The 27,494-nt window shown below is 43.9% G+C and overlaps 1 protein-coding gene across 1 annotated transcript in view; it reads right to left on the reverse strand.

Moving 5' to 3' along the window:
* The window catches only part of LOC138547970 (cytochrome P450 4B1-like), a 283,416-nt gene that overhangs the window by 164,150 nt on the left and 91,772 nt on the right, over positions 1-27,494 (reverse strand). Inside the window, exon 6 of the mRNA XM_069642247.1 lies at positions 343-494. Within this exon, the coding sequence (XP_069498348.1) occupies positions 343-494 (152 nt within the window). The remainder of the gene's footprint in view (positions 1-342; positions 495-27,494) is intronic.

Consider the following 27,494-nt stretch of genomic DNA (forward strand, 5'->3'; position numbering starts at 1 on the left):
AGCCAACAGTTTTAGATGTTGTGTAGGTATTGGATCAGTGTTTTCCAGGCACTGCCATAATGATACTTTCTGGCCATAATGGGCAGCAGCTGGCAAACAGATCTAGTACCGGGGAAAAGTGTGGCATTGCCTGGAAAATGCATAGCAACTGCATATACAAGAGTCAAAACTGTTGGCTCGGGAGATGCTTGTTATTTAGGTTACTGGACTACCTTCGGTGTGAGATCGGATCTGGAAGCCAAGGCACAGAACCGTTTTTTTTCGCTGCGGTGAATCACTAACGTGAATCTGAAAGAACAGGAAATGTGTGAAAATCATTAACAATTGGTAGCCCCGGATTACCTGTATGATCATGTGCTATCCGTCTGGCCTTGCGGAAGCGGTATCCATGTGGACTCAGGTGGAAAATCAAGTCACTGTGATACGGAAGCATGCGGAATCTTAGGTCCACCAGGTGGGAGAGCTCATGAACTGCTTTTGTGTAGGTATTGTCACTGTGGGAAAAGAACCAGGAGATGGTATTAAGTAGGTAATTAGTAGCAAAGGAGGAGAAAGAGGATAACTCAGAGGCAATGTGTTTGACTTGGAAGCAAGACAACGCAGAGCAACACATGTTTAAATCCCAGTTCCTTGCTTAGAGACTGGTACTTGGGGGGGAAAGAGAGTCTATGTTAATGTTTAGGCACCTCTTCTGTAGCAGGTTCAAAATTCAGCAGTGCAGATAAATAGATATTCAAAAATTGATAACGCACTCCTTTACTGTAGAGGCCTGCAACCTGCTTTGCTTGAAATGTTTTGACCTACAACGCCCCTGATCCCCCAACATTGACTATACTGGCTACGGCTGATGGTAGATGTAGTCCAGACGATCTGGAGAGGCAAAGGTCATAGACACTTGCTTTACAGATAGGACCTCTGGCAAACCCGACAAAAGAGATAGGGTTTGGTGGAAAATCTATTAATTTGGCATAGGCTCTCTAGGAGAATTTTGATGCTTGCGAAAGCCGATTGGCGCAACCAACTGGACTCACTCTGGTGGGATTATATTGCTCTAATCCTTAAGTGTGAAGCTCACAGCCTATAGTACAGCACATCATTGCTGCATAAACACAACTGTCAGCTGCCCACAATCCAACTATCATTTCAAAAACAACCAATATCAGAGCTCTCAGGTTTTCCCACAGCTACACCCGAGAAAGCCAACCAGCCCTGTATTTTTCTTTCCTATTTGATAGATTGCAAAACTACACGTCCTACAATTCCACGCAGAAACAGGCCTGGGTGGCCTTCTCAGGCACGTCCGCAGCAATCTTCAGTACTTTGCAATGACGACATTTATTGCAGCACTTAAGAACTAAAATTCTCTCTACACCATGCACCCTACACAAAGTGGCACCCATGCACACTCACACACACAACGTCAAGAATACCCAATATAAATAGCAAGCACATGTATTGCAGGAAAGCATGGAGCCCCTCTACAAAATCAGTGCCTATTCATTTAATTTGGAATATTGGTCCTCAAATCTCCTTCGTCTTCCTGTGAAGGTCGAAAATCCACCAAGCCATTATCTTTAATACTGAGCAATTTCCAGATGTAAAAGCGAAATATCCTAATTTATACAAATTGTTTTTAGTGATGAGGTACAAAGAAAAATCCCCAAGAGCATCGGCAAATAACTGCAGCTGTGTATACCTTGATGAGAGCAATTAATGTATCTAGGCCAAGTCTGCATAACGTCCCCAGTGAATGCATACAGTTCAGAGCATGGTAGCTGGAGTCAGAGTTGATTAGGTGACGTATGAAGGGGGGTTACGTGGTATAGTGGGACCATATACCAGAGACAGGGACTAGGGGACATGACATTTTGTACCATTGACAGCCTGAGACTACTCTTCACACATTTACAAATTGCACATATGGTCCTGATGGTGAAATGCATGAGAGGAGGGTTGACCAGTTTGGATAGGGTGACGGGGATCGAGGGTCTCCTTTCGTCACTTGCAGGTGGAGATCCAATGAAGAGGTGGGTTGGATGGCCACATGGAGAGCATTCAATCGGAGTCGGAAGTGTTTGTATTTGTATTCATTGATTTATGAAGCACTTTCACCAAAGCACTGAACAAAGTAATTGGTGGTATAAAAAATGAAGGAAAAACAAATAACAAGGAATACAATTAGAAATGAGTACAGAGTAAATGAGTTTTAAGAGTAGAATGGAAAATAGTAAAAAATAGGAGAAATTCCACTACAGAGAGATAAGGAATTTCATTTTTTGGGAGCAAGTATGGTGAAGGAGCAGAAACGCAATTGCGTGCAGGAGTGCTTGGAATTTGTACGAAGACAGAGGGACGGACAGTGAAAATAACGAGCAGGAACATAGATGGACAAGAGATAAGAAGGAGCCAGGCTATGTAAAGACTATGCAGAGGAAGTGAAAGAGGAGATGAGATTTTAAGGAAAGCTAGGAAATAGTTTGAAGGCATGAAGAGATAGTTTGAAGAGATAAAGAGATAGAAGTACAAACATATTGAGAGAAGAGAGTGCGAATAGCGTCGTTGAAGACAATGGGTAACGGAGGGTGTTGGCCGGGAGATAGACCTATAAGAATAGCAGACCAATTATCGCGCTGTGAAAAGACAAGAAGCAAAATAAGAAGTTTAATGGCTTGGAAGGACAGAAAAGTATGGGCCTTCCTAACATTATAGAGTTGTAGACAACAAGATTGAACAATGCTAGATATATGCTTGGAAAATGAAAGTGGTGTGTCAAAGATGAATGTAAGATTACGAGCGAAATGTGGGAGAGAGAAGTGAGGGCAGAAATGAGGTAGCAGAAGGGGAAGGAGAAATCGTCACAGAGAAGAACAAAACTTCAGTTTTAAAGGGGTGAAGATGGAGAAAGCAAGAATGCATCCAAGATGGGATGGATAACATGCAGGCAGTAATAGTAGATTGAATAGAATCAGAAAAGGAAGGGAACGTTAAAAATATCTGAGAGTTGTCTACAAGAAGTAAAAGGAAAATCCAAACAAATTGACAATTGCAGCAAGAGGTGATGTGTAAAGTGAGAAAAGGAGAGGACCAGGGACAGAGCATCGTGGGACACCAAACTACAAAGGGAAAGTAGCTGATGTTTTTCCGGTCCCAGAAAAAGAGTGGTTAATAATATAGGAGTGAAACAGCTGAAGAACAGAACCAAGAGGCCCAAAGAAAATAAAGAAGGAGAGGATGGTCAACAATGTCAAAGGCAGCTGAGGGATCAAGTAAGACTAGAATAGAGGAATGTTTGTCATGGTGTGCTGAGAGAAGAGAATTAGTCACACTAATGTAATAAGACGAAAGGAGGGAATTGTGGGCAGGATATGTAGGAACTTGGGCATAGCAACTCTGTTTAAGAACCTCAGTGGAGTAAGGAAAGAGAGAAAAAGTGTGAAAGTTAGAAAGAGCAGAAGGGACAAATTAGGGTTTCTTGAGAATAGGACCAGCAACCACATTTTTGCTGGTAGACAGAAAGCATGAGGAGGAGAAAACCCTTTGAGATAAGGAAGGAAGCAATGGTGTCAAGAGGGAAGGCACTAGGGTGCACTTGGGAAATGTAGCTAGAAGTGTCAGAATCAAAAATAAGAGGAAAGGAGTAGAAAAGGAGTGGAAGTGGTAGTGATCGGCATGATAAAATCTCTTAGATGCAGATGGGCAAAATATTCAAACAAGCACCCAAGAGGGTTTAAATATTCATTGGCACAGAAGTCCACTTTTAGGTCATATTGAGGTCCCTTGTCACAACAGATTTTTAGACTCATCCTGGGAGTGTATTTCAAAAAGCACAGCCTGCGGAAGAGAAGGATTGGCCTTCACATTTAGTGCCACAGGATAGAAATAACTTCAGGTTGCAGAAATCTCTGAAGGTAATCAAGAATGTGCTTTTCTAAAAATGATAGACCCTCATTTATCACAGATCGCTTTATTTATAAAGACACAACCTCAACAAAATCTCTTCTTTGTAACATTCATTATGTGTCAACAATCGCTACCATGCCTGTACCATGTAACTAAGTCATTGCAAGTCACAGCGCCTCAATGCCCCTGGGCTGCTTGCGCGCTATATAAATGTAAATAAATAAATAAATAAAGGCTGATAGAAGGATTGAACATTTGGGTATATGGTGCATCCACCAGTCCATCTCTAGATCCATTCATAAAAAACACCCTAGTGACTGAGACCATTTGGCCACCTGCAAGGAAATGTCCCATGCAACCCTGAGGGAGAATTTAGCAAAGATAGATGCAATACATAGAGCATATCGACCATTGAAAAAGAAATAGGTGGGGTAAATCATGGGGTCCAGAGTCTGTTGTCTACCCTCATTCAGATGCCCAGGGAGTGGACATGCCAGGTATTCTACAATTCAAGGCGAAGTAACGCAACATTCTGATGCACCGGAAGCCAAGCAAAGAAAGACTCTCCACTGAGACGAATAAGGAGTGCATCAGAGTGATAAGAGATAGCCCCAAACACTGCGAGTGACTATTTTCCCACCCAGAAGGCAGACCCGTTTGAGACGGAGAGGGAAGGACTGTAGACCATGGACCTATGAGGTATCCTGACTTGGACAAACTCATTCTTAAGGACGTCGTCCATTGGTTCTTTTAAACATAATCACCTATTTTATGTTGTTCTTAATAAAAGTTGACCTGAAATTTGTCCTTGATTTATCAATCAAGCCAAAAGACAAACAAGCAAATGCACATATGCAGTCAAACCCACTCCCCAAACCATATGCACAAATATGCCAACAAGAGGAACTGTAAAGAGGAAAAAAGAAAGAGTTGTCACGTCATGCAATGTGCTAGTTTATTTCTATAATCCTTACGCCATCAGAAGGCATTTCACAGTGCTGAAAAAAACAGATTTAAGTGTGAAGTAAACTAAATGTTACATATGTTGGATCTGCGACTCTCAAGCTTGGCTTTGTAGGGCACTGCCAGCAGAAAGGAGGATGCACCTAAGTGGCTGCTGACAATGATATAATTCTGATTATCACCAACTAATTGGTTGGGCTTGGTGGAGTTCACGCCTATGCCTCCAAGTGCACTCCTTGCATGATCAGTGGAAGGGGAGTGTGCTGGGCCTACAACTCTTACTTTTTTCATTGCATCTCTCTCTTGGTGATGCCAGCACTCTACCACCCGCATATTGATGATTGCCAGAATAATCCACATCTCATAGCCAGTTAGCGCTCCCATCTGTGTCTCCAGTGTCTATATTTTCTGGACCTACACACAAGTCCTTTGAAAGGAACTGCTTTACAAGAAAAGACAGTGGGCCACATTACAAGTTGGTGGTAATCAGGTGGTGATTACTCTGAATTCCTGCCAGAATTGGTTACTGTTACTGCATGGGTTTACAACTGGATTACAAGTGGTGGTAAAGCGGGGTTGGCTCAAGGTTTTGGACTCCATAGAACTCCATCGGGATTTCGGTGGTACTACCATGAACGGTAATTCCGTCATGGTAATGCTACACATTTTGGGCATTAAAGTGGAGGATTCACTTCCAGCATGATGCTGGAGGTAAATGCTCCACATCGTTGCCAAATTCGGGATTTGGCTGAGCGGTAGAAATTGTGGTAATTCCATTAACACCAAAAAAGTGGCGGTAACAGAATTACCATAACTTTTTTAGAACTCTGCTAAACTCAGAATAGTGCCCAGTGGCCAATCCTTTGCTACCAAATAAACAACACAGTGAAAATAATCACACAAAACAATGCTCTGTCATGCGACTCCCTATGCCGTACGATCCAGCATAGTTTGTGCTATGTTACATTAAGAGTGTTTTATATTACCCAGTGATGCATTGGACCGAGCGGCAGGGGTATCCAGACCTTGGTTGTGAGAGAATATATAAGGGCAGCATAAGCATGCTAGTAATACCTAGACAGAAGAGGATACACACTCATGTCTCAAGCTAGAGCATGGACCTTTGTACGAAGAATTTCAATGTTTTATTTAGGCCATTACTTTGAGTACATACAATTCTTTATGGAGCATTTTTTGACAACCCATGCCTTCTACCCTGGGATGTATTAATTTAAGGGTAAGCAGTTTCAGTCAAATTTCCACCACCAATACGTTTTCAGTGCAAATTTAGCTCAGGTTTTGTAATTGTTTATAGGTAAAGTGCTTATACACAAGTGAAGTGCTTAAAAGTGCTTCAAGGGGGGGACATTAACAAGGGCGTACAGAGGCATTCTTAGGCATTCTTAGTTTCTGAATATTCTAACAAAAAATGACTAGCATACTAGGCCTGACGGCATTATTACTAGTGGAGTGCAAGACAGGAAGGCAGGAGAACGGGGGAGGAGAGGGAGAAGACTTACAATCCATAGACTACCGTACTAGGCCAGCAACGTTTCAGACAGTGCAAGTGCATCTGCAGGGTTGCAGGGTTGGGATATATATGTCGAAACATTTCCTCATATGTCTAGGTCACACTCCTGCACAAATATGTGGCTCCCTCTCCTCAGTAACCAAGCCCCCTGTGTCCTCCTTTTCTTCCCTCTCACTCTTCCTCTTGCACTCTGGTCAGACCGTTACCCAGGGCAGCTGCATTTATTTGGGAATAGTATCAACATCTGACACAGTCTAATACTCCTGTGTTTATTCTCACCCATTTCCTGTAATCACAATTCACCATAATATGTCATATATCATCTCAGCCTCACAAAGTTATGATATGATATGATAATTCATTTATAACGCGCCTGTACACAAGTGTTTCTCGGTGCAAAATCTCATTGGTGACTGGTCACAGCATCAATTTCTCACTTTGCCTACTTCCCAATTCCCCAGGACTTACGTTATACAGACATCTTAATCAGTTGTTGACGTGAAGCCGATATTGACACTTTCAGTTTACATCCACAGTGGTACCACTGGCCATAATTCCACAAATGTTGCCAATATTTGGTGGTAAAGTAGCAGAAAATTCTCCACCTCATCACCAAACCTGTAGTCCAGCGATGCAGTAATGTGGCGGTAACAGAGTGACCACCCCATTACAGCTGTTTTTACCCAAACCACCACCTATTGTCATTTACCTGGCTTTTGGATATGATTGCTGCCATTCAATTCTCTCCTCTCTCAAATCCATTAACATGCTCGCTTCAGCATGATGGAACATGGGCACCAGGAAAGTTGCTCAGTGCTACAGAAGCACCATTCCTCACAGCCACACAGAACACTCTGATAACCTGATAGATTCAAGACTCACATCACTTATCCTCTGCCACTGCATATGCGACCACTCTTCTGGTGGTAGAACTAGTGATTAACCACACCAACCTAACAATCCAGAAAGACTAACATATTGTCAAGACAACCCAGTCTTCCAGCCCCAAAGAAGTTTCTAAATAATCTTGTGGTCCCCCAAACCTGAACCAGGATCAAAAGCACACCAAAAGCGACAATAATATTCACCTATATCACGTTGGCATTGACCAATCATGATATAGTCCATTTTACCAGCACAGCCTAATCATCAACAAACACCAGAAGCCTCACTTGGATATCACATCCTTTAGCTGTAAACCCATCACAGATAATAAAATCCTTCTTCAAATCCTAGCCAAAATGCAACTCTAGCAAAATAAAGTTCTGAGGGCAGCGCTAGGCATAAAAAAATCAGACCATATCTCCAAGACTTGGAAAGACGCCCACTGGCTCCCCATCAAAGCCAGAATTATCTTCAAAACATTATGCATCACATACAAATCCCTTACCAAAAAAGGACCTATCTATCTCAACAATACTCTACACCCCAAAGTTGACAAGAGATCACTTAGATCCAATGACAAACTCCTCCTGGACCCCCTTCGATTCAAAACCACCAGAGCAGGGGGTAGTAGCTTCACCACTCTCGCCCCCAAACATTGGAACACCCTACCCATTAATATAAAAAAAGAATACTCCTTCACGGTCTATAAGAAACTGGTTATTTAACCAATATTAGCACCCAAAGATAGGATCCAGTTCCATTGTATATTTGTTGTGAATATTTGCAAATTGTATCATGTAATGTAACTAATGTAATGTTGACTTTTATTAATTACTAAGCTGTCTTATAACCACGCCGTGACACCCGAGGGTCTGGGCGTGTAACAAATAAAATAAAAAAATAAATAAAAATGTAATGGATTGCCCCTTTCACATTTATAACCAGCTACTTGGGAGCCTCCTCCAGAAACAATTAATGATTGACTACATTCCAGCCCAAATGCTATAGTACTACCTAAAATCCAATACCAAGATCAAATCACCCAACACCAGATCGATTTCATCCACGCAAAAGGTGGTCAAAAACCTAAACAACAACTTGAGAAGAAAAAATATCTCTTTGGACCCTGAAGCCAAGATCAATGATAAAACACAACTTTGAAGTTGCACGGCCCTCTTGAGATAATAATAGAATATTGCACCAAAATAAATCACTGGATTCCACTGTTCCAACAAAGAGCCAGTCAAGATTATGCATGACCTCTATAAACCAGATGCCCTCTGCACAGTGATACACCCAGCCCAACAACTGTATGAGTAAGTGTCATTCTTCAGTGCGTAGACCAGGTTTCTGTAACCTGTGGTGCACTGAATGTTTTTGACTACAACTCCCATGTTCAGTCACCACTGACTTTGCTGGCTAAAGCTGATGGGAGTTGTAGTACAAAACAGCTGGAGAGCCAATGGTGTTAGACGCCTGGTGTAGACTAATCAATAACACATTCCAGAAGTCACCACCATCAAGGGAACCACAGCTGACATCAGTATCATGGAATGAGAACATGATCTATCTTAACCTTTTATAAGCACGTGCCTACAATCTTTCAACGCCTTACAAGAACCTAAAAACTAGACAATGAACGCTGTAGTGTTCAATACCTCTGTCCGCAAACGTTTCCAAACTTAAACCAAACAACTGGTTGCAAGCATTGCCCCAAATTTATTTTCACTAGTAACGTCTTAGCACCTGCAACAGATCCTATACAAATTGTCACAAGCCCCATTCTGAAGAAGTTGTCATTAGATCTAGAACACCAATCCTTCACCAGAAAGACCTCAGGAGGTCAGAGCTTTCCCGTCTTGGCCGCCAAGCTACGGAACAATCTCCCCATCACCCCGAGAATGGAACCCTCTTACTGGACATTCAGGAAAAAATTCAAATGTGGCTTTTTGCCTAAAAGCCCCCTGAGCTAAGAGACTAAGACAATCGAATACATGTCTCCCCTAGTCCCCCCGCTCCTCGAACCAACACTTTAAGACACCCCTGCCACACCATTGTGTTTCGCATCTGTTTCCTGTATTATCTCTATTCTTTATTTTTTGTTTTTTGTCTCACAAAGTAATAAGCACCTAGCTACCCAAGGGTTCAGGGCGCTGCAACACATGTAAGAATAAATCAAATAAATAAATAAATCCAATAATCTATCAACTCTGAACGCTTCTTATTGGGCAAAACCTTTATAAATGGCTGCAGTGAACCACTTAAAACAATACATTGAGTCAACCAGTCTCCTGGATCAGATAGGACCACATCCAAATGAACTCTGCTTTACATTCTAGAGCTGAGGTAGACCAGGGAATACATGGAGCCCTACATATTCTAAATCTATAGGTGGCGGTATGGAAATTGATTAAACGGTTGAGTTTTCCAAATTGAAGCAGTTGGCAAAGCAAATTCCTATAAATAGTTGCTACCCTTTCATAATAGACACCCTATAAGATGTAAAAAAAAAGCTAACTATTGACAGTCCTGATAATCAATTTTCCATCCATTTCTTCTTTTGCTTTATGCTTTTGGCATTAAAATATTCATCAAACATGTCCTCAGCACACACACTCAGCCCATTCAAGAACTGCATTCAAACTGTTAAAAACTAGACTGACATTCATTTAAAAAATTCTAATCTTTCAAAAATGAAGTTCAAAGTGGTTGCCCACCGTACTCGACAGCTTAGCGTCACATTTACTAATTAAGCACTAGCAGTAACTGTCTCAGCTCTGCCAAAATAGTAATAAGGCTCAGGGGGAGCATCAACAAACTATTTATAAGGGGACAGGTTTAACATGTCTAAACCAGTTTAACATGTGTGCAACATTTGATGTACATATTCCTATTCCTGGCCAATCCCCAAAGGCCAAGGCCTTCTGCCTTTTCAAGACAAGACTACTGTAACAATATCTATTTCGCAATGCACCCTTCTCTCTGCTGCTGCTCCTGTGTCTTCACAATGCAGTAGCCTGCCCACTATGCCAAATCAGATGGCATGATCAGATGGCATGATCACATGACTCTAGCATGATATCTGCTTGTTTGCTAACGACCAAAAGAATACCTTTCAGGGTAAATACCTTTTACCTTTATCACCTGATTTTCTATTCAGAACAATGCTCCTCTAGTATCAAAGCAGTTATTTACTGCTGGGGGGGTGTCGGGCAGCAGGTGTTATCAAACCACTCCCAAATTACTGACCTGATGCAAACCTGAGGGTGCTTAACATAGGTAAGGGACATTAGTACCTGTTACAGCCCTTCCCAGGCTCTGTAATACCATTATAATAAGAGAGGACCACATAAAAACACGTATAACAGGTTAGACACAAAGGCATAGTGCTGGAGATGCCAAGAACCAATGCAATGAGCATGGTCAGGTGGCCTGTCAGCTGCAGGAAACACTGAACATTGAGAGAGAAACAGCAGGCTTTGCAGCACTTATTAAGGGCTTAGGGTTTACAAGGCCTGCCAGCATGTCAGTGTTGTGTTACAGCCTAAATGTCCCAGATCCTGCTGAAGGGAATGCCAGGCAAGGTGAAATAGGTTGGGGATGCAGAGTGATGTGGCATGTGGCACATGTTTGTTTGTTTTTATTGTTTCTATTGCGCACCAGACCCGAGGGTATTAGGACGCCAAGGCATCAAGAGGGTTGTTAAGCTTATGTTACATTAGTACACAGGGTTAAATATAAAGCTTTGGTTACAATGCTGTATGCAGGATCAGCAGGCAGAGCGAAAGTTATACAGAGGTAGATATGCACCACTGCAAGTAAATGAGCAGAGATCAAACAGTGAGGGTACTGTAAGACAAATATATACAATAAATGCAGTGAATACTAGGAGATGGCATGTGATATAAGGTCAGATATCATGTTCCTTAAGCAAGTGGATAAGGTTGGATCTAAATTATAGATAAGGTATGTCTTCCCTTAAGGCAGGGGGGAGGGAGTTCCAATAGTGTGCCGCTTTGACGGGAAAGCTACTCCCACCGAACTTGATGCGTTTAAATCTAGGGACTAATAGAAGGTTGGAATTGACTTTTCTTAGAGGGTGGGTGGCTACTTGTCTAGTAAATCTGGCTGTGAGGTAGTATGGGGCAGACTGATGGAGACATTTGTGTGTCAAGGATGCGGTTTTGAGGAGAATCTTGTCTTTCGTAGAAAGGCAGTTGACAGATCTCCTGAGGTCTGATATATGAGTATTCTTTGGGAAGTCTAGGACTGCTCTTAAGGCATTGTTTTGAAGGGTCTGAATCTTGGTCGTAATGTATTTGTTGCTGCCTACATAGAGGATGTTGCAATAGTCCAATTTGGACAGGATCAAGGCTCTCGCTAAAGTAATACACGTGAGAGGAAGGGCTTAGCTGCTCTGATTAGCTTGCAAGTGTAGGAGGTGGCCGGGGCCATAGCATTTACTTGTTTTTCGAAGGTTAGCGTAGGGTCTATGTAGAAACCAAGGGTTTTGAGTACCTTAGCCACAGTAATGTTGTTGTTGTCAATTTTGAAAGAGGAACAGCTCTGGCCTAGTTTATTGATGTTGGATGGGGTGCCTAGAATGAGGAGTTCCGTTTTGCCATCATTCAGGCATAGACCGTGAGAGGCCATCCATGCCTGGATTATGAGGTACACTCTGTTCACAAAGGCCAAATCCTTGCCATTATCCCCCGTCAATGGGATGAGGATCTGTGTATCATCCGCATAATTTGTGTAGGTGATACCCAGACCATCTAGATCATCGAAAAGGGGCTTGTAAAGATGTTGTACAGAGTAGGGAATACACAGGAACCCTGAGGCACAGCGCAAGAGATGGGTGCAGGGTCAGCAGCTTCTATAGGAGAGAAGACTTGCATTGTTCTGTTATCGAGGAAGGACTGGATCCAGTGAACTGCCTCTTGAGACAAATGATTTGTGGAGTCCAAATGGTTGCAAAGAATCTTATAATCTACCAAATCGAATGCAGCTGAGAGATCAAGGAGTAGGAGAAGTGCAGTCTTGCCCTTGTCTCTTAGTGCCTCTATTTGTGCCGTGAGGTCTATGAGCGCAGTCTCAGTACCGTGTTGAGGTCTGAAGCCAGACTGTGGAACTCCTAGAAGGTGGTTTTGTTCCAGATGATGTTGAATTTGCATATAGACTATTTTACCTTAAGTTTTGAGTAGAAATGGCGCTGTGGTGATGGGGCGGTAATTAGTGGGGATGGATGGGTCAAGGGTTTGTTTTTTTGAGGAGAGGGAGGACCCAGGAGTGTTCCAGGTTGTTGGGTATGGTGCCTGATGTGAAGGACGTGTTTATAAGTTTAGTGATGAAAGGGGAAAGTTCATGGGCTGCATCTTTTATCATTTGAGCTGGGCATGGGTCACCATGACAATTGGAAGGTTTGAGGGTGAGGATAACTTTTTCAACTTCTTTGGTAGATACTTTGAGAAAGTCGAAGCAGGGAGTAGGTAGTGTAGGTGGAATCGGGGTGGTCTGATGCGCTGGTGTAACAGTAATACAAGGCTTAGAGGCAGTGAGAGTGTCTTTTTTATTATTAATCTTGGCCTGAAGAGTTGTTATCTTATTATCCAGGGTATTTTGTATGCTCGTGCACCAGTTTTTATCCTTGAGGCATGAGTCTGGAACTTGAATTGGTGATTCTACATCTTTGAGAATAGCGAACAGTTCTTTAGTATTAGATTTAGCTTGAGAGATTCAGAGGTTGTATGAAGTTTGTTTGGCTGGGATGATTTCTTTTTTATAAAGCACGGTTGGTTAATTCAAGTTATTCTTGTTGGGCTCTGAGGGGTCTAATCTCCAGGTTTTTTCACGTTGACGTTTCTCTTGTCTAATTGCTTTCAGATGAGGTGAGAACCAAGTGTTTAAATGTTGTCGCGGTTTACTCTTTCTAATTTCCAATGGTGCTATAGAGTCAAGAGGAGAAAGTATCACTTTTTTGTACAAGTCTACCATGGTACATGGGTCGGTCTGGTCTCAGATGGAATTCAACGTGCGTAGTCCAAGGGGGTTTAGTTATTCGGAAGTAATATTTTTTTTATTTCTGGTAGGAACAGCAGGTGCTATGCCACCGATATTCATGGGAGTTAAGGCCTCTAGCGTGAAGGAGATCAGGTAATGGTCAGACCAGGGCTGAGGCATTATAGAGGTAACAATGGTTGGGCAATTGTGTTCAGCAATCCAATCAAGGGTCCTTCCTTTAATGTGATTGGCCCCTATGACCTTTTGGGTGAATCCTAATTCCTCTAAAGAGTTGTTGATCGGTGTGGCATTGGAATCTAGAGGGTCACTGAAACCGAGGTTGAAGTCTCCTAAGATGAGGCATTGTGAGGGGTTTTTAAGGTTTCTCCGATGGGATGTTCGTTAGGTCTTCCTTGAAGGAAACCAGATGGCCTGGCGTTCGGTATATGAGGTGAATGGTGACAGTCTGAGTAATGGAGATGCTAAGTTTGGCAGTGAGGGATTCACAGGAGTCTGTGTTATGAGGCGTGGAGAGACTCAGGGTTAGATTGTTCTTAACAATTATGGCAAGACCTCCACCTCTGTAGGTAGTGCGATCTAATCTTATAAGAGCGTAATTATCCGGAATAGCCAACATAATTGCAGGGCCTGCTGCAGGGTGAAGCCATGATTCAGTGATTCAGTGATGGCAAGAAGGTCAATATTTTCTTTTTGGATTAGGTCAGCTACGTCTGTGGTGTGGGCCACCATGGAGCAGGCATTTATTAGTGCGCCTTTTGTGCCAAATTGAGTAGGTTGAACAAATGTTGGCTGGGCCTTGTGATGGCATTTCAGAGGGGTGGTAGGATCTCTGCAGAGTCGGCTGTTAAACTGAAGTGGGTGTTGGCCATTGGTGCCTTTGTGGGAGGAGGTATTAAAAATGGACTGGGAGTTCCTTGGAAGTTTAGTGGTATAGTGGGCATGAGCAGGTGATGTTTTAGTTAAGGGATAATAGATTCTTGGGAGTCTAGCACAGAGTTTGAGGTTTCTCTGTTGGAGGCTGCAGGGTTTGGTAGTCATGTCAGCCTGCTTAGGAGGTTCAAGCACATACATTGTTTGGAATGTGGGCTGGGGCATGCTGAGGTCTTGTGAGGTAATTATGTAGAGGATTGTTCTTGATAGAACAGTGTAGATTGGTGGCAGATGCATAGTGTACACGTAAGGGCAGATGCATAGTAATAGTGGGTAATATAGGGGAGGGTGGCTAAGGTGACTGTGAGTGCAAGTGGGTTTGCAGGATTGGATGGGCTGCTAAGTGTTGGACACATATCACCATACATTCAAAGGAAATGCAGTAGGCACCTGATCACATTGCATGCACGTAAGTAGTCTAGAGTAGAAAGGCAAAGTACACTCAGTAATGATTTACAAGGCGAATCAAGTCTATCAGATACTAAATTTGTGTATAGACATAGGCTCACGTAGAATGAAGTATGCTGTGCAATAATGGTGAAATGCTATGACACGAATGCGGTAAGAGGATACATCATACATAGATTGTAACACGTGTTATACTATGCGACGGTGGTTCTCATGACACAAGCAAATCGTTAGCAGCAAATGGATAGTGTCTTGTAATATTGCTATGGTCAGTTTGCAGAGTAGGAGGTCATAAGCAGGATCACGGAGGGGGTAGCGGGAGTCCCAAGCATGTGCGCAAGAGTTAGGGTGGCATATGACAAGTGGAAGGTAAGAGACGCTAATGTTTCACGAAGCTGGCATTCAGAAATGCTAAGTCGAGTACATATTTGGCTAACATCTGGTCAATGCTAATTTGAGCCAAGTGGGCAGGACGAATGTTACCTTTGGCCAGAGATCATGGTGAATTAGTCTCAGCTCACAAGTCGATGAGCACGAAGCATCTTTTTAAACAAGTACAGAGTTGCAGGAATGGGTCTCTAGAGCCAAGCCAGCTGTTATCATTGACATCTACTGAAGTGTGGCAGGGAGAGTAAGCAATCTTTGACACCTATTGCTTCAAACACCAGTGAAGGCATACTGGGCTGAAAGTTCCATTCCCTACCTTGATTGGTTAGTGGGTAGCAAACAAATTCCAACGTGGTCATGTAGATGTAGATGATGCATACTTCAATACAAGCCCTTTTATGAAAGTTTCCAAAGTGATATTGCATATCTTGTGATGTTTCGCTAAAGTGCAGGTTTTCAACCAGTGGTCCCTTGTATATGTGCATCTGTATACATTTCTAAAAGCTGTATATAGGTAATTTCAAAGCTGTGGAATAAACATTCTACAGGTGAATACTTTCAAACAGTCCAGTCATAGGTCCTATTCTTATGATCACTTTCCACATTTACTAAGGCTGTTGATTCCAAGTGAGGGGTCCTACCACGGGCAGGATATTACCTCTCGGGGAGCACTGCCAACTGAAGTGCTGAGGCTGAGCAAAGTGGGGTATTCCGAAGATGACTTTGCTTGGGTTAAGGTCACATGAATTATTCCATCATCGGAAAAATAATGAAACCAGAAATAGACTATCACTGTCTCATGGGGTGCCACGCCATGTGAACGGAGGGTAGCACAGGGCAACGTGCTGGTCTTGGAAGCAAGACCACGCAGAGCAGCAGAGGTTTGAATCCCGCATCTGCGCTTAGAAACCAAACTCGTATCGCTATTAAGCTTGTTATAAGAAACTAATAAATAAATTACAAGGATACCACACCATGTCTTACAAGGATGCCCCAGCATGTCTTACTAGAGGAACTATACCCTAAACCTTATATCCAGGAGATGAGCTTACCATCTTGCCTGGGGCTATCATGCCATCTCAGGATATTTTTCATTAGAACTATTGTCCTGAATATGATACATTAACCGTGTGCTTTAGAAGTTACTGAAAGCGGTGGCAGAACTCTCATTGAACAATGGTTGGTGCGAAATATATAGGGGAGGCCAGACTGTAGAGGGCGAACAGTACGAGTACGTACGTATGTATGTAATGTTAAAAGTTCAGCAGTACATGAAATTGCACTTTTGTTGGTACTAACCCACACAATTGTACAGAACGAATTGTTTTTTCTTCATGTAATTTCCATGGCTCTGCTCTCAATGGCCATTTTGACATGATGTTTCTATTATGATTAAACTTTGTTTTATTTTGTACTCACTTCTCTGTGATCTATTGGCTAGCATATGTTTACGTAGCCTCCTGTAGTCGGTATGTACCTCCTGAAAGGGGTACCTTTTTGACTCTGCACTTTGCTCTTTCAGTACCATAGCTGGGGCTCCATCTGTCCAAGAATTACAGATATGCAGCGGCACCTGTGGGTGCCCTAATGTAGCTGTGGTGTATGTATTAGTAACTTAATGGCAAGAAAGTTAATTCACCAGAATAGCAGGGGTAGTAGACCAAGAAATCAAATTCGTATGACCACTGCTTATTTGAAAGCAACACCACCAACCTATGATCATGATCAGATCACAGGAGATGACATTATGGAAATAAAATAATAAAAACATAAAATAAGAAATAGCCATTGGAGAAAAGATTATTGCAGTTGCCAAATATTTTCACAAGAGCACTACTTGGAAATGGCATGGGTGGAAGTGTGATATCAATGAGGACACCTAGCGGAACCCACAAAGGCCAGGGTTTCTCTTCATGTCCCAGTACAGCACCAGATGACCAGAAACTGTTGTTTAATACCATTAATAGTCTCACATGCTATGTTCAGTAAAATTACGTAGGATACAGCCTGAATGTTGAATCTTAGCTTATTCTATCTACTTTGTTCAGTGTGGATGGGATATTATGAGTGCCTGGGTGTAGAATGTTGTGTGAGTGTTGTCTGCTGAATGTTTTCTGGATGTCAGTTGGTGAGAGGCTGGCTTAGAAGGAGGTTGGCCGGTGGATGTGTCCTAATGTACCTGAGACCTGTAACTGAAGAAAAGAAGTTTCCTTTTGTTCTGAGTGATTTATGGGCCAAGGTACTTTTTAACATTGCCGATGAGTTGAACAAACCTGTGCTTTGCTGATGTGCTGTGCTGGGGGGACATCAAGAGGACATCTGCCACCCCCAAATCAAAGCCCTGGAAGAAAGGTACCCTCTCTTGGTCAGAGAAAAAGTTGTAAGGACCTTGTTCTGGCAGCACTGGGAATCGCTACCACAGGAAGGCACAGGAGCCTGTGAGGGACCTCGTGTGGCCAGGAACAGTTGTTCGAGGTGGGCAATGGGAGAAGGACATAACGGGAGCTGAACATGGAACAGCTGGCATTGGGAGCTTACCAGAATCCTGGAGGTCAGCTGTGGTCCAGGAGCTGATGAGACGCGTGACTGAGGCGTGCTGAAGAGAGGTTCTCCATGCAAGTGGCGCATTGTAGAGCTACAAGGCAGCGCAGTTATGTTGTTTAGTTAACCCCGAAAGACGCTGTTGTGGCTGTTGCTCCAGGCATCAGAGGGCCTGGTGAGCAGGGTGGTCAGTGAGGTGCTGCGTGGCTGAAGGGTATTATCTATTTGTGGATGCCTGGGGATAAGGGCCAGTCCCAGGTGCCGGCAACAGACTCAGTGAATCTCAGTGGCGAGGTCCGCTCAGCTTCATCCGTGGAGCTTTGACATGTTGGAACACCAGGACCTGGCCGGGCTTCAGTATGGTCATTATCTGTGCCCATAAGGAACTCTGTGTGTGTGTTTGGCTCTCCGCAGAGGAAGCATCACATCCTTGGATGCACTAGTGCAGTGGACAGGCATGTCAATTACAGTTTGTCCTTCATGCCAGGGGGTTCTTTTCTCCACTGATCAGCAGCGCTGTGGGGCACAGACATTGGAAGGTGTTGTCCGTTCTGAAGATGGTCATTTGGCATGCCTATGTTCAGATGCCGTTCTCAACGGCAGGATTTTATTACATTGCAAGATCGTTTGTGTCTGAAAGTTGTGGGGATAAGCGCTTGCTGCTTCATGGTTCTGCAATTCTGCAGTAAGGTACTTTGGGGAAGTAGATCACGATCATGGTTCTGTGGGGGCCAAAGGGACATTTTAGTTTGGTGTACTACAGCCAGGTGGAGTAGAATGTGTGCAGAGCAACAGGTATCACAGTGTGACCATTTTGATCGTTCCTGGGTGGTCGTGTACCTTTATATAGTTAACATGAATGTAAAAGTGATGTGAGGTCTGTGGTATTGAAAACTGGAGTGGTGATGGGTGCTTTGGATGCATGTCATGGCCTCTGTTTAAGATAATTGAAGCAACAGAAGTAATTTTAGAGACTATTGTTTCTTTTGGAAGCAATATGTTATATGTAACAATATCTTGTCTCCACAGGAATATTCAACCACTGCAAACATTATGGTTAGGCCATGGACTTGTTAGTGCTAAGTGCAAATGTCTACAATTGCTGTATTTCCAATACCTGTGTGTTGCGTGTTGACTTGGTGGAGTTACAATTGTTATATGTAAACAAGTTATATGGTATGTGAGAAGAAGAATAGTGTGCGTCGCGAGTCTACTTTACTGGGTTGTAGCCCATGTGTTGTGTCTTGCGGGCGAGTGCTTGCTTGGAGGACATGGCGTATGTTATTGTGGCTACGCGCCACCTATGTGATGTACTGAGGGTGTTGGACACCTGTGTCATCTTAGAAGCAGTGTGGACACCTCAATCAATCAACATTGGTAGAAGAGGTGTTGGTCACCTATCAACTATTGAGAAGAAGTGTGGGATACCAAAGTAGTTTGCAGCAATGGACAGAAGAGATGTGTGACATCTATATGCGAGTATGTGGCAATTGGCAGAAGTGGTGTTGGAAACCTAGTGGCGTTGCAACTTAATGTTCCACAAAGGAGTTGTACACCTATGTGTATGTTAGGTTTGTCAAGTCCTCAGGGTGGTTACTTGACATTAAGGATTAAGTGAGATGTTCTAGGTCTAAGTGAGCATACGAGATGTTTTGATCAATTTTTCAGGTTAAGCATGCCATCACCTTTATGCTGTCAAGTGATGTTTTGCGTGTGAATGTTATTATGGTGTTGGAGGTTGTTCGTCTAGTGGACTGATGCTCATGGCACTATGATGGAATAGGAATGGAAGCTGAGATGGTATTAGAATGGAAGCTGCGAGGAATGTACCTTTTGCATGGTGCTATATTTTTCCTGCATGTCTCTTTTGGTGTGTCCATTTGTTTTTTTCACATAAGAGGGAGATGTGTTGTATCTTACCTTATTCCTACCTACTCTGCTCAGTGTAGGTGTAATGTCATGAGTGCCTGTAAGTAGAATATTGTCTGAGTGCTCTCTGCTGAATGTTCTCTGGCTGTCTGTTGGTGAGAGGCTGGTTTAGAGAGAGGGTGGCCAGTGGATGTGTCCTAATGTACCTGAATCCTGTAAACCTACTTAGCTGTCCTGTAACTGAAGTAAAGAAGTTTCCATTTGTACATGGGACTCCGAGTGATTTATGGCCTGAGGCACTTTTTAACATGGATCTTTTCACACACGTATGTCAAGGGCCGCCCCAAATACCCAAGTACTGTCATCCTCTCCCGCCTAGGTTACACTAACTCCCTCTATAGAGGTTCCCTGCATCACAGCCTAAAAAAGCTCTAACGTGTCCACAACTCAGCAACCAGATCACATTTCCCCTGCCCTCAGGGTACTCCACTGGTTACCTATTAGCCGATGGGCCACTTTCAAATCCTTGTGCATCACACACTGTGCTGTCCACAAAAAAGGCCCTGTATCCCTCCAAAATAAACGTACATGATGCCAACCGACCAGAAACCTCAGATCCAGATCAGCCCTCCTGCTTGTGATCCCACCCTCAAATCTTACCATAATAACAGGCTCCTTATTCTCCATCTTTGATCCCAAATTCTGGAACTCTCTTCCACCCAACATCCGCCTAGTAGCGGACCACCTCTCTTTCCGGAGAGCCCTCAAAACATGGCTTTTCCCTCCTGGAACATGACTCTCCCCACCCATATCACACATACTCCTTTGACACCAACCCTCTACACTTCTGCCCTTCCTGCCCAGCCATCTGATGTCTGCAGAATTTCGGGTCTGATGACCACAATGACACACTTCAATGTTTCCCATGTGGGGCTGCTGCCTCGCACGGGCGACCGAATGGGGGGGATGAGGCTAGGGAGTTCATTGGATGGCCTCCACCCATACTCCTGACCTGTGGACCCAAGGGAGCCCTAGCAGGAAACAACTTTACCACCTGCAACACCTCTGCAAGAGAAAATACAACGTCCCCTGTATTTCCCTGCCGGCCCGGCATTATCTCCAGACGAACGACAGCATCAGCCTAATCCTCGTCCAGGTAAATGGTAACAGACATCCTTCTACTATCCTTTGATGACTCGCAAGCTTACAACGCATTAGTTAGGTGAGTGTTAAAGCGTAGACAATTCATAATACTCAGCTGTATTGAAGAATGTAACCCTTACTATATCAGATGTCGAATCTATTCTTACACCCTTATGAAAACCAGGTGATTGCAGAATGTAACCAATCGATGGAATCCAGTTGCAATGCAGTATGCAGCTCTCTCACTCAATACGCGACTGTGGTCACTATATGATTGTAGCTAATAGCCAGTTTTGTATTTGTATTTATATTGATACGGCACACCAATGACCTGAAGGCTTATGGGCAATGGTGTTTCCTCAAGGCATATGTGGTAGACAGCAATGGCTTTTATCTAGCGAAATGTAGTACTTTAGATGTTGCATTCAACCCAGAAATATGTTAAATTGTAACCACTGCATCACACTGTGCCATGACATTCGGTAGAGTGCATCCAATGTATTTAAAGTTACCGCACTCTGGGCCTCATTACACGGTAGGCGGTAACCATGGCGCTATTAGCGCCATGGTTGCCGCTGGTATTTTAATGTGTCCGCCTTGGTGGATGGCCGTTAAAGTCGGGTCCCGCAAAGGGAACTCGTAGTAAGGCGGTAAGGGTTATCGGTCACCAGTAGCATTACCGGTGACCGTTAACCCTTACCGCCTTCCGTGTAATGAGGCCCTCTGTGTTTACAGAACTTGTATCTAAATACACGGTTACATACCCGCCCACATCTGCCTGCACTTACAAACAAATTGACACTTTGCACAACACCTCTGCCTTAAGATTGCAGCTACCTTTCACAACAGAAATGTGCACTGTAGCTAGACACATATGCCCCGATTCATGGACTATTTGCACGGTTCAAAATGACTTTGCACTGCTGAAATGTGTCTTTGCACTGCAGACACTAACCCTGATTCATGGAACTGTGCAAAGTGTATTGTTTCAGTGCAAAGTCATATTTGCAGTACAGAATTAACTTTCTGCTGACTTTGTCCTGAACTTTGTCCACACTTTGCACAGTTCCATGAATCAGGGTTTTTGTTGGCAACTTTGCACCGGGCAAAACATTCCATGAATCAGGCCAATGTCATTCCTCTCACATAACCCTCCAGTTTCAGCCTTTAATCTACATCTCCCACCCATACACATCCCAATCAGACATGGGTGGCTAGCAGGGAGTTGGCCACCCTGCACTGGTTACCTGGCTACCTTCTGATCTCGGGACCAGGTCCCCCCAACCCCACCAGTCGCACACCTGCACTGCCACCCTGGCAACCTTTGCACTCTGGCGCTGTTTCTGTATCCCTACAACCCATACTAGCACTTGACCCCTGATGTCTGCACTTACACTAGCCACCAACTGGACGCACCTTTATTGAATGTCTTTATTCACTGTTATCCTATGTACTGCACTGCCCCCTTCCCTTTCCCCTCACACTTCTCCCCTTCCCCCCTATCCTGCACTTGCGCAATCTCAACGCCACCTTGCCTAGTAGGATTGTGGTCGGTCTTCCCTCTGTTTCCCCTCCCTTGCCTCGTCACGCCTTGAAACACTTGTGTATAAATGCCATATAATATCATATCATACCCCTCATAACCTTGCAATGGCCATAATCCACACACGCATTCTAGCACGTCTTTGAATTGCCCAGACTTGGAATTCGGTCCGCCGAGGGCTTTCATCCACAGAGCGTTGGGACCATACGTAGGGTGAAAGGCACTAAACATATTAAATTAAATCAAATTAGGAAGCTGCAGAGAAGCTAGATGAAGAGAAGGGGTGAAAACTGCATGAAAATAACCTTAGCTCTTCTAGAGCAGCGTTTGCTCTCTGCGTCACAGCTTCACCCCTGTGATCGCCAAACCAATGTTATTAACGCCAAGAGCTTGGGATATCATGGAAGTTGCCAGGGACACCAACATGTACCCCGAGTGACCGCTATATGTCTTAGTAGGCTGTTCTTTTTTCAAGTACACAATAAAGTCATGCAATACCATAGTAGGCCAGTTTAGGCAAGAGCTGGGATCGCAGCGTCACAGTAGAAGAGGATTCTTTTAGTATCTTCCTAAATGTAAACTAGTCTAGGTGGAGTTTTAGACCTGTGACTAAAGAAATCGGTTGTGAGGTAAAATGAAAGATCTGATACTCAGGTAAGGGGTATCAGGTAATATTACCCCCACCAAAAATATCGCTGTATATATGGTCATCGGGAACGGCCATCGGCGATATTTTTAGTGGGGATAATATTAGGATTTTTTTTGAGCGGGGGGAGCGGGGGTGCCCATTTGCTCCTTTTAAAATAATACTGGGGTTGCGGAAGTCCCCCGCAGGTTCCATGCCTTAATATTGCAGCAAAAATATGGTGATATTTTTGTATGGGGATTTTTTTGCCGGGATATTAACACATGGAACCAGGTAAGGGAAGTGAACTTGTTTAGTAAGTTCCAGTGACAAGGTACATACATCGGGTAAGTCCAAGGGCAAGTAAGTAGGAAGGTACATAGGAGACATCCACTGGCCTCCTCTCTCACAGGCTGCTTCACTCCAACTGACCTTCATGGACCTTCTTCTTCTTCTTAATTATCGGATGCGTGGGAGAACCCACGCAGGTGCTTCCCCATCCTAAAGGATGATGTGCACCAAATTGGTGGATTTGTTACGGGGCACTCACACCACAACATTCCATATGCATAACATTCCATCAGGCATTCTCTCGGGCAAGCATTCATGCAGGACCAAAGCAGGGAACACAAGACACAACAAAATCCCTTTCTTTGGGGTTGAGACCTTCAAAGTTCTTCTGCTAGACTGTTCCTTCATGGGCTTTGCCCAGACACCCATTACTTTACATGGGCTTTTGTACCCTCTGGGGACCTCGGGATTTGCCTTTTTCCTCAAAAAGATACCCTGCACTTTGACTAGGCACATGTATCTTGTTTTCCGTATTGTCACTCTGTCCACTGTGTGGCACTAGAGGACAAACACACTGGTCATGTGTGAAGCTGAAGCCGTGCCCATCATGAACCATGTATCTACTTTCCTGCCCCATAGACATTGAAGCCAATCTCCAAGATGTAGCTTGATGAATACTGACACACGCTCATCTTAACCAGTCTTAACTGGTATTAAGTTACGGTTTTGACACTTGACTTTGAAAAGGGAGCAGCAATGCGATATGTGTTCAAACGTCTCCCAAGTGCTCCACTTCCTTTTCATAAAATTGTAACTGTAGGCTTTGGTTGACGTGCTCCACTTCCTTTTCATAAAATTGTAACTGTAGGCTTTGGTTGACATATGCAATGGTGTTTTTATTAATTAAGTTCTACAAAATAAGAGAGGACGGGGAGCCGATTGAAAGTCCCATCTCCAGTTCCCTTTCACCACCAAAGCCATGCACGATACTATACTGTGTTGGCAAATATTCCATCATGCTAATTATTTTTTTTTCTCAGTAACCAGCGTTGTTAGGTTGTCACAGTATTGTAGACTAGTTAACGCATTCTACTACAGCTGTCCTAAACATGTGGATTAACCAGTGGTAGAAGTGTACTGAACAAAGTAGTGGAACTGTGGTCTCGGCAGGGGAGGGAGTAGGCGAAAGCATAAAGCTCCCATTACAAGTTTACATTTGCAAATTTGCACATTTGCACAGGTACATGAAATGACAAATCCTCTATATAGAATAGTGAATATGGTCATAACAAGTAGACGAATGGAAAACAGATCAAAATAAAAGTAGTGGAACACCGCTCCTGGCCATTCCCGCTTACTTCGATCACTGGGATTAACACCTTGCGATGACCTAATCTGGCCCATATGCAGGCCTGTACACTCTGCAGCCCACTAGATTTCTACGACAATTGAAGCACATCACCCCAATTTACATTTTTCGTGATCACGTTTCATGTGCTACTGCATCACAGTTTTGTCTGGCAGAAATGCTCGATTTCCAGGGGGTTGAGACCCACTCAAAGCAATGACGTCTTGGGATTGACCCTCACTCGCCTTAGACATGCTCACTTTTCAGCACAGGCTCGTTTCTTTAGTTTTGGCTCTTCGTGGCTGGCATGCTCTGCCTCCCTCAATTCGCTTTCTCCCTACAAAGTGACCTGCAGGGCAGGTGACACAAGGGTAACTGGCAGGAGTGGGCAGGACTGTTGTTTGAGGGCAGATGCGGATACTCAGGTTAGGGGAAGGGATCAGTGGCTGTCGGAATTGAAACAATATTATGCCTCCTATCGCAACAATTGTATGGGCCTCATTCTGAGTATGGCGGTAAGGGATAGCGGCCACCGGTAACGAGACCGGTGGCGGTAATCCCTTACCGCCATACTCCGAGTTCCCTCTGCGCCCTCGCCCTTAACGCTTGCTTTGAGCAGGTGTTAAAGTCGAGGGCGCAAAGGGGCCTCCAAGCCAATAACGGTGACCGTAATGAACGGTCACCGTTATTTGCATCTTCCCCATTCCCATTGAGCCCTATGGGGGCTCATTTGGGAATGGGGAAGAGCCTTGGTGAATTGGGAATTACCGCCCCGCCAACCTTGGAATGGGGCGGTGATTCCGCCATCCACCAAGGCGCTGCCGTTCCGGGTATGGCGTCAAACAAGGCGTTAATAGCGCCATTGGTTAGCGCCGTACTCGGAATGAGGCCCTATGTGTCTTGGCCTACGCCAAGTTGTCTAAAAACATCATATGCGAACGAACTCCGTGGCAAGGTCTTGACCTTAGAGAAAAGTAATGTAAGTCGCCATCTTGGATTAAACCGCCATTTTAGGTTCTCTTGTAATATGGAAGTCACCTTGAACATCAAAATGGAGGCCGAATGACACTTTGAGTAAAATTCTGGCCGTAGTGTCCTCCGTACACATGAATGATTAATATGCCTGCAGGCCACTTGTCGGGGACGCGAACTGAGACCTTGTCCTACCGTTGACCTATGTGTAAATGTACAACTATATCAGCGAAACTAATCAAAATGCATATATTATAGGATTGACCTGGCAAGGAACCCATAGGCCCGACTCCTAGAATGGTTAACCCGCAAGGGGGTTGGCCAAGGGCTGGATAAAGAGTATAAAAAGCCCAAGTATTTCAATGTACGGTCTCTCTCACTAATGCATCGAACCTTCGTTGAAGTTCGTTACGTTACTCTGAGAGCCGAATAGCTATCCGTTTGTCAATTGACTTTGGTAACTGTTGTAGCTTTTAAATAAAGCACCTGTATGTTCTTTGTAACCTGTGTTGGTGTGTTTCCTTTTGGGCTTCCCGGCCTCATATTATCTTTCTGTTTCCACATGGCAAGCCTAATGCATGTAGAAGGGCATCACTTGATGAGCTCAGTGCTGGGCTGGGGTGTTACTGCAAGGTATGAGCAGACGGGTAGCTCACCTGGGCACGCTACTACAGGGGGATTGTAGAACCAGAGCCAATACCACACAGACTGAACACACCTGGGCCAGTCATCTCCCTGTCTCCTTAAGGGAATCTCTTAAGGGAGAGCTTTATTTAATCAATTATCCTTGTGTCCATTAATACACAGAATGTGACACATACTAGGATGAGGAACAAACCAATAACCTACAAGAGCTTATGGCAAGACATTCATGACATTCAAAATGGTGGGAGCAGGACCATAAAGAAAATGGTATTCAAGCGGTGCTGCTTTTAAAGAATAACTAGTTTCCCAAACCCTCCAATCAGGAGAACATCAGCGATGCACAGTATTTCAATTCTGTGGCCATGACCAGTGGATCCTGAGCCTGGGGCATGACCTTCACAATGGCCCTGGAACTTCCATGGCCCTTATTGTAACACTGTACCCGGGGTATGCCTTTGGCGGTGCCTCAGAATTCTATTATGCAAATTTCACTGAAGATTTCCTTTCCTTAACATTTCTTAGTTCATTTCTCCCGCTTAATGGAGGGGGTAGTTTTGATTAAGCCAATATAGGATGGGGAAAGGGTAGGAGTGGCTGGGGGTGTAGTGGAGGGTGCAGGGGGTTTCCACTGGCATTGTGTCATCAAATCATAAACAAAAGGTACTGTAAAAAACTATGCACATAAAAATTGTGCAGTGAAAACATATGGAACCCTCTGCTGACGTTGGCAGTTTCCTGAGAGAGGAGGGATATTTATGCTCTGAAGGCATCAAAAGATATAAATGGTTTTAAATCGTTAGTAAATGATGATAATGGAAGGGGGAAAGTGATACCTATTGTTAATGGGTATCCCAGTCATTGTATACTTGAATCAGATTAGCGTTACATGTGTTTTTTTTTATTTTCCTTTAAATCCCAGTAGACATTTGTTAGGGTAACCCCCATCTATTGACTTCAGGCAATGCTTGCAATCAAGATGTGGGATGTGCGCAGTAAGGATTGCTGAGATGGCGCCACCAAGCCGCCATCTTTGGCTCTGGCCAGATTATACTGATTGCCACAAAAGGACTTTCTTCAGCAGGAACATGAAAGGAAGCAGTGGCCCAACAGCCCTCGCCTGAGGAGGTGGGCACCAGAAGCAGTCAGGCAAGAGCAAACAGGAAGAAGAACATCCCCTGTTATCAACTGTGAGGGACTTGAAATGGAAGACAGACTCAGACAGGCATCCATTGTTCGTGTGGGGGCAGGAAAGTTTAACAGGATGTGTCGTATTTAGTATGGGGTCGGACTATGGGGTTACTATAACGGCAGGTGAGTTGGAGATTGGTTGGGTTGACTCGTGTGGTTGGGCATAGTGGGGTACAGTCTGTTTGTTGTCTTGCAAGTCTAATAAATGAGACCTGACTCGTCCACTCCTTTTAAAGGTTCTTAGTTGTCTAATTTTCTGTACTTTGATACCTCCAAAGTGACACGAAGACACCAAATATGGTCA

Source organism: Ambystoma mexicanum, chromosome 1q, assembly GCF_040938575.1.
Source record: "Ambystoma mexicanum isolate Mex_15411 chromosome 1q, UKY_AmexF1_1, whole genome shotgun sequence".
Lineage (NCBI taxonomy): Eukaryota > Metazoa > Chordata > Amphibia > Caudata > Ambystomatidae > Ambystoma > Ambystoma mexicanum.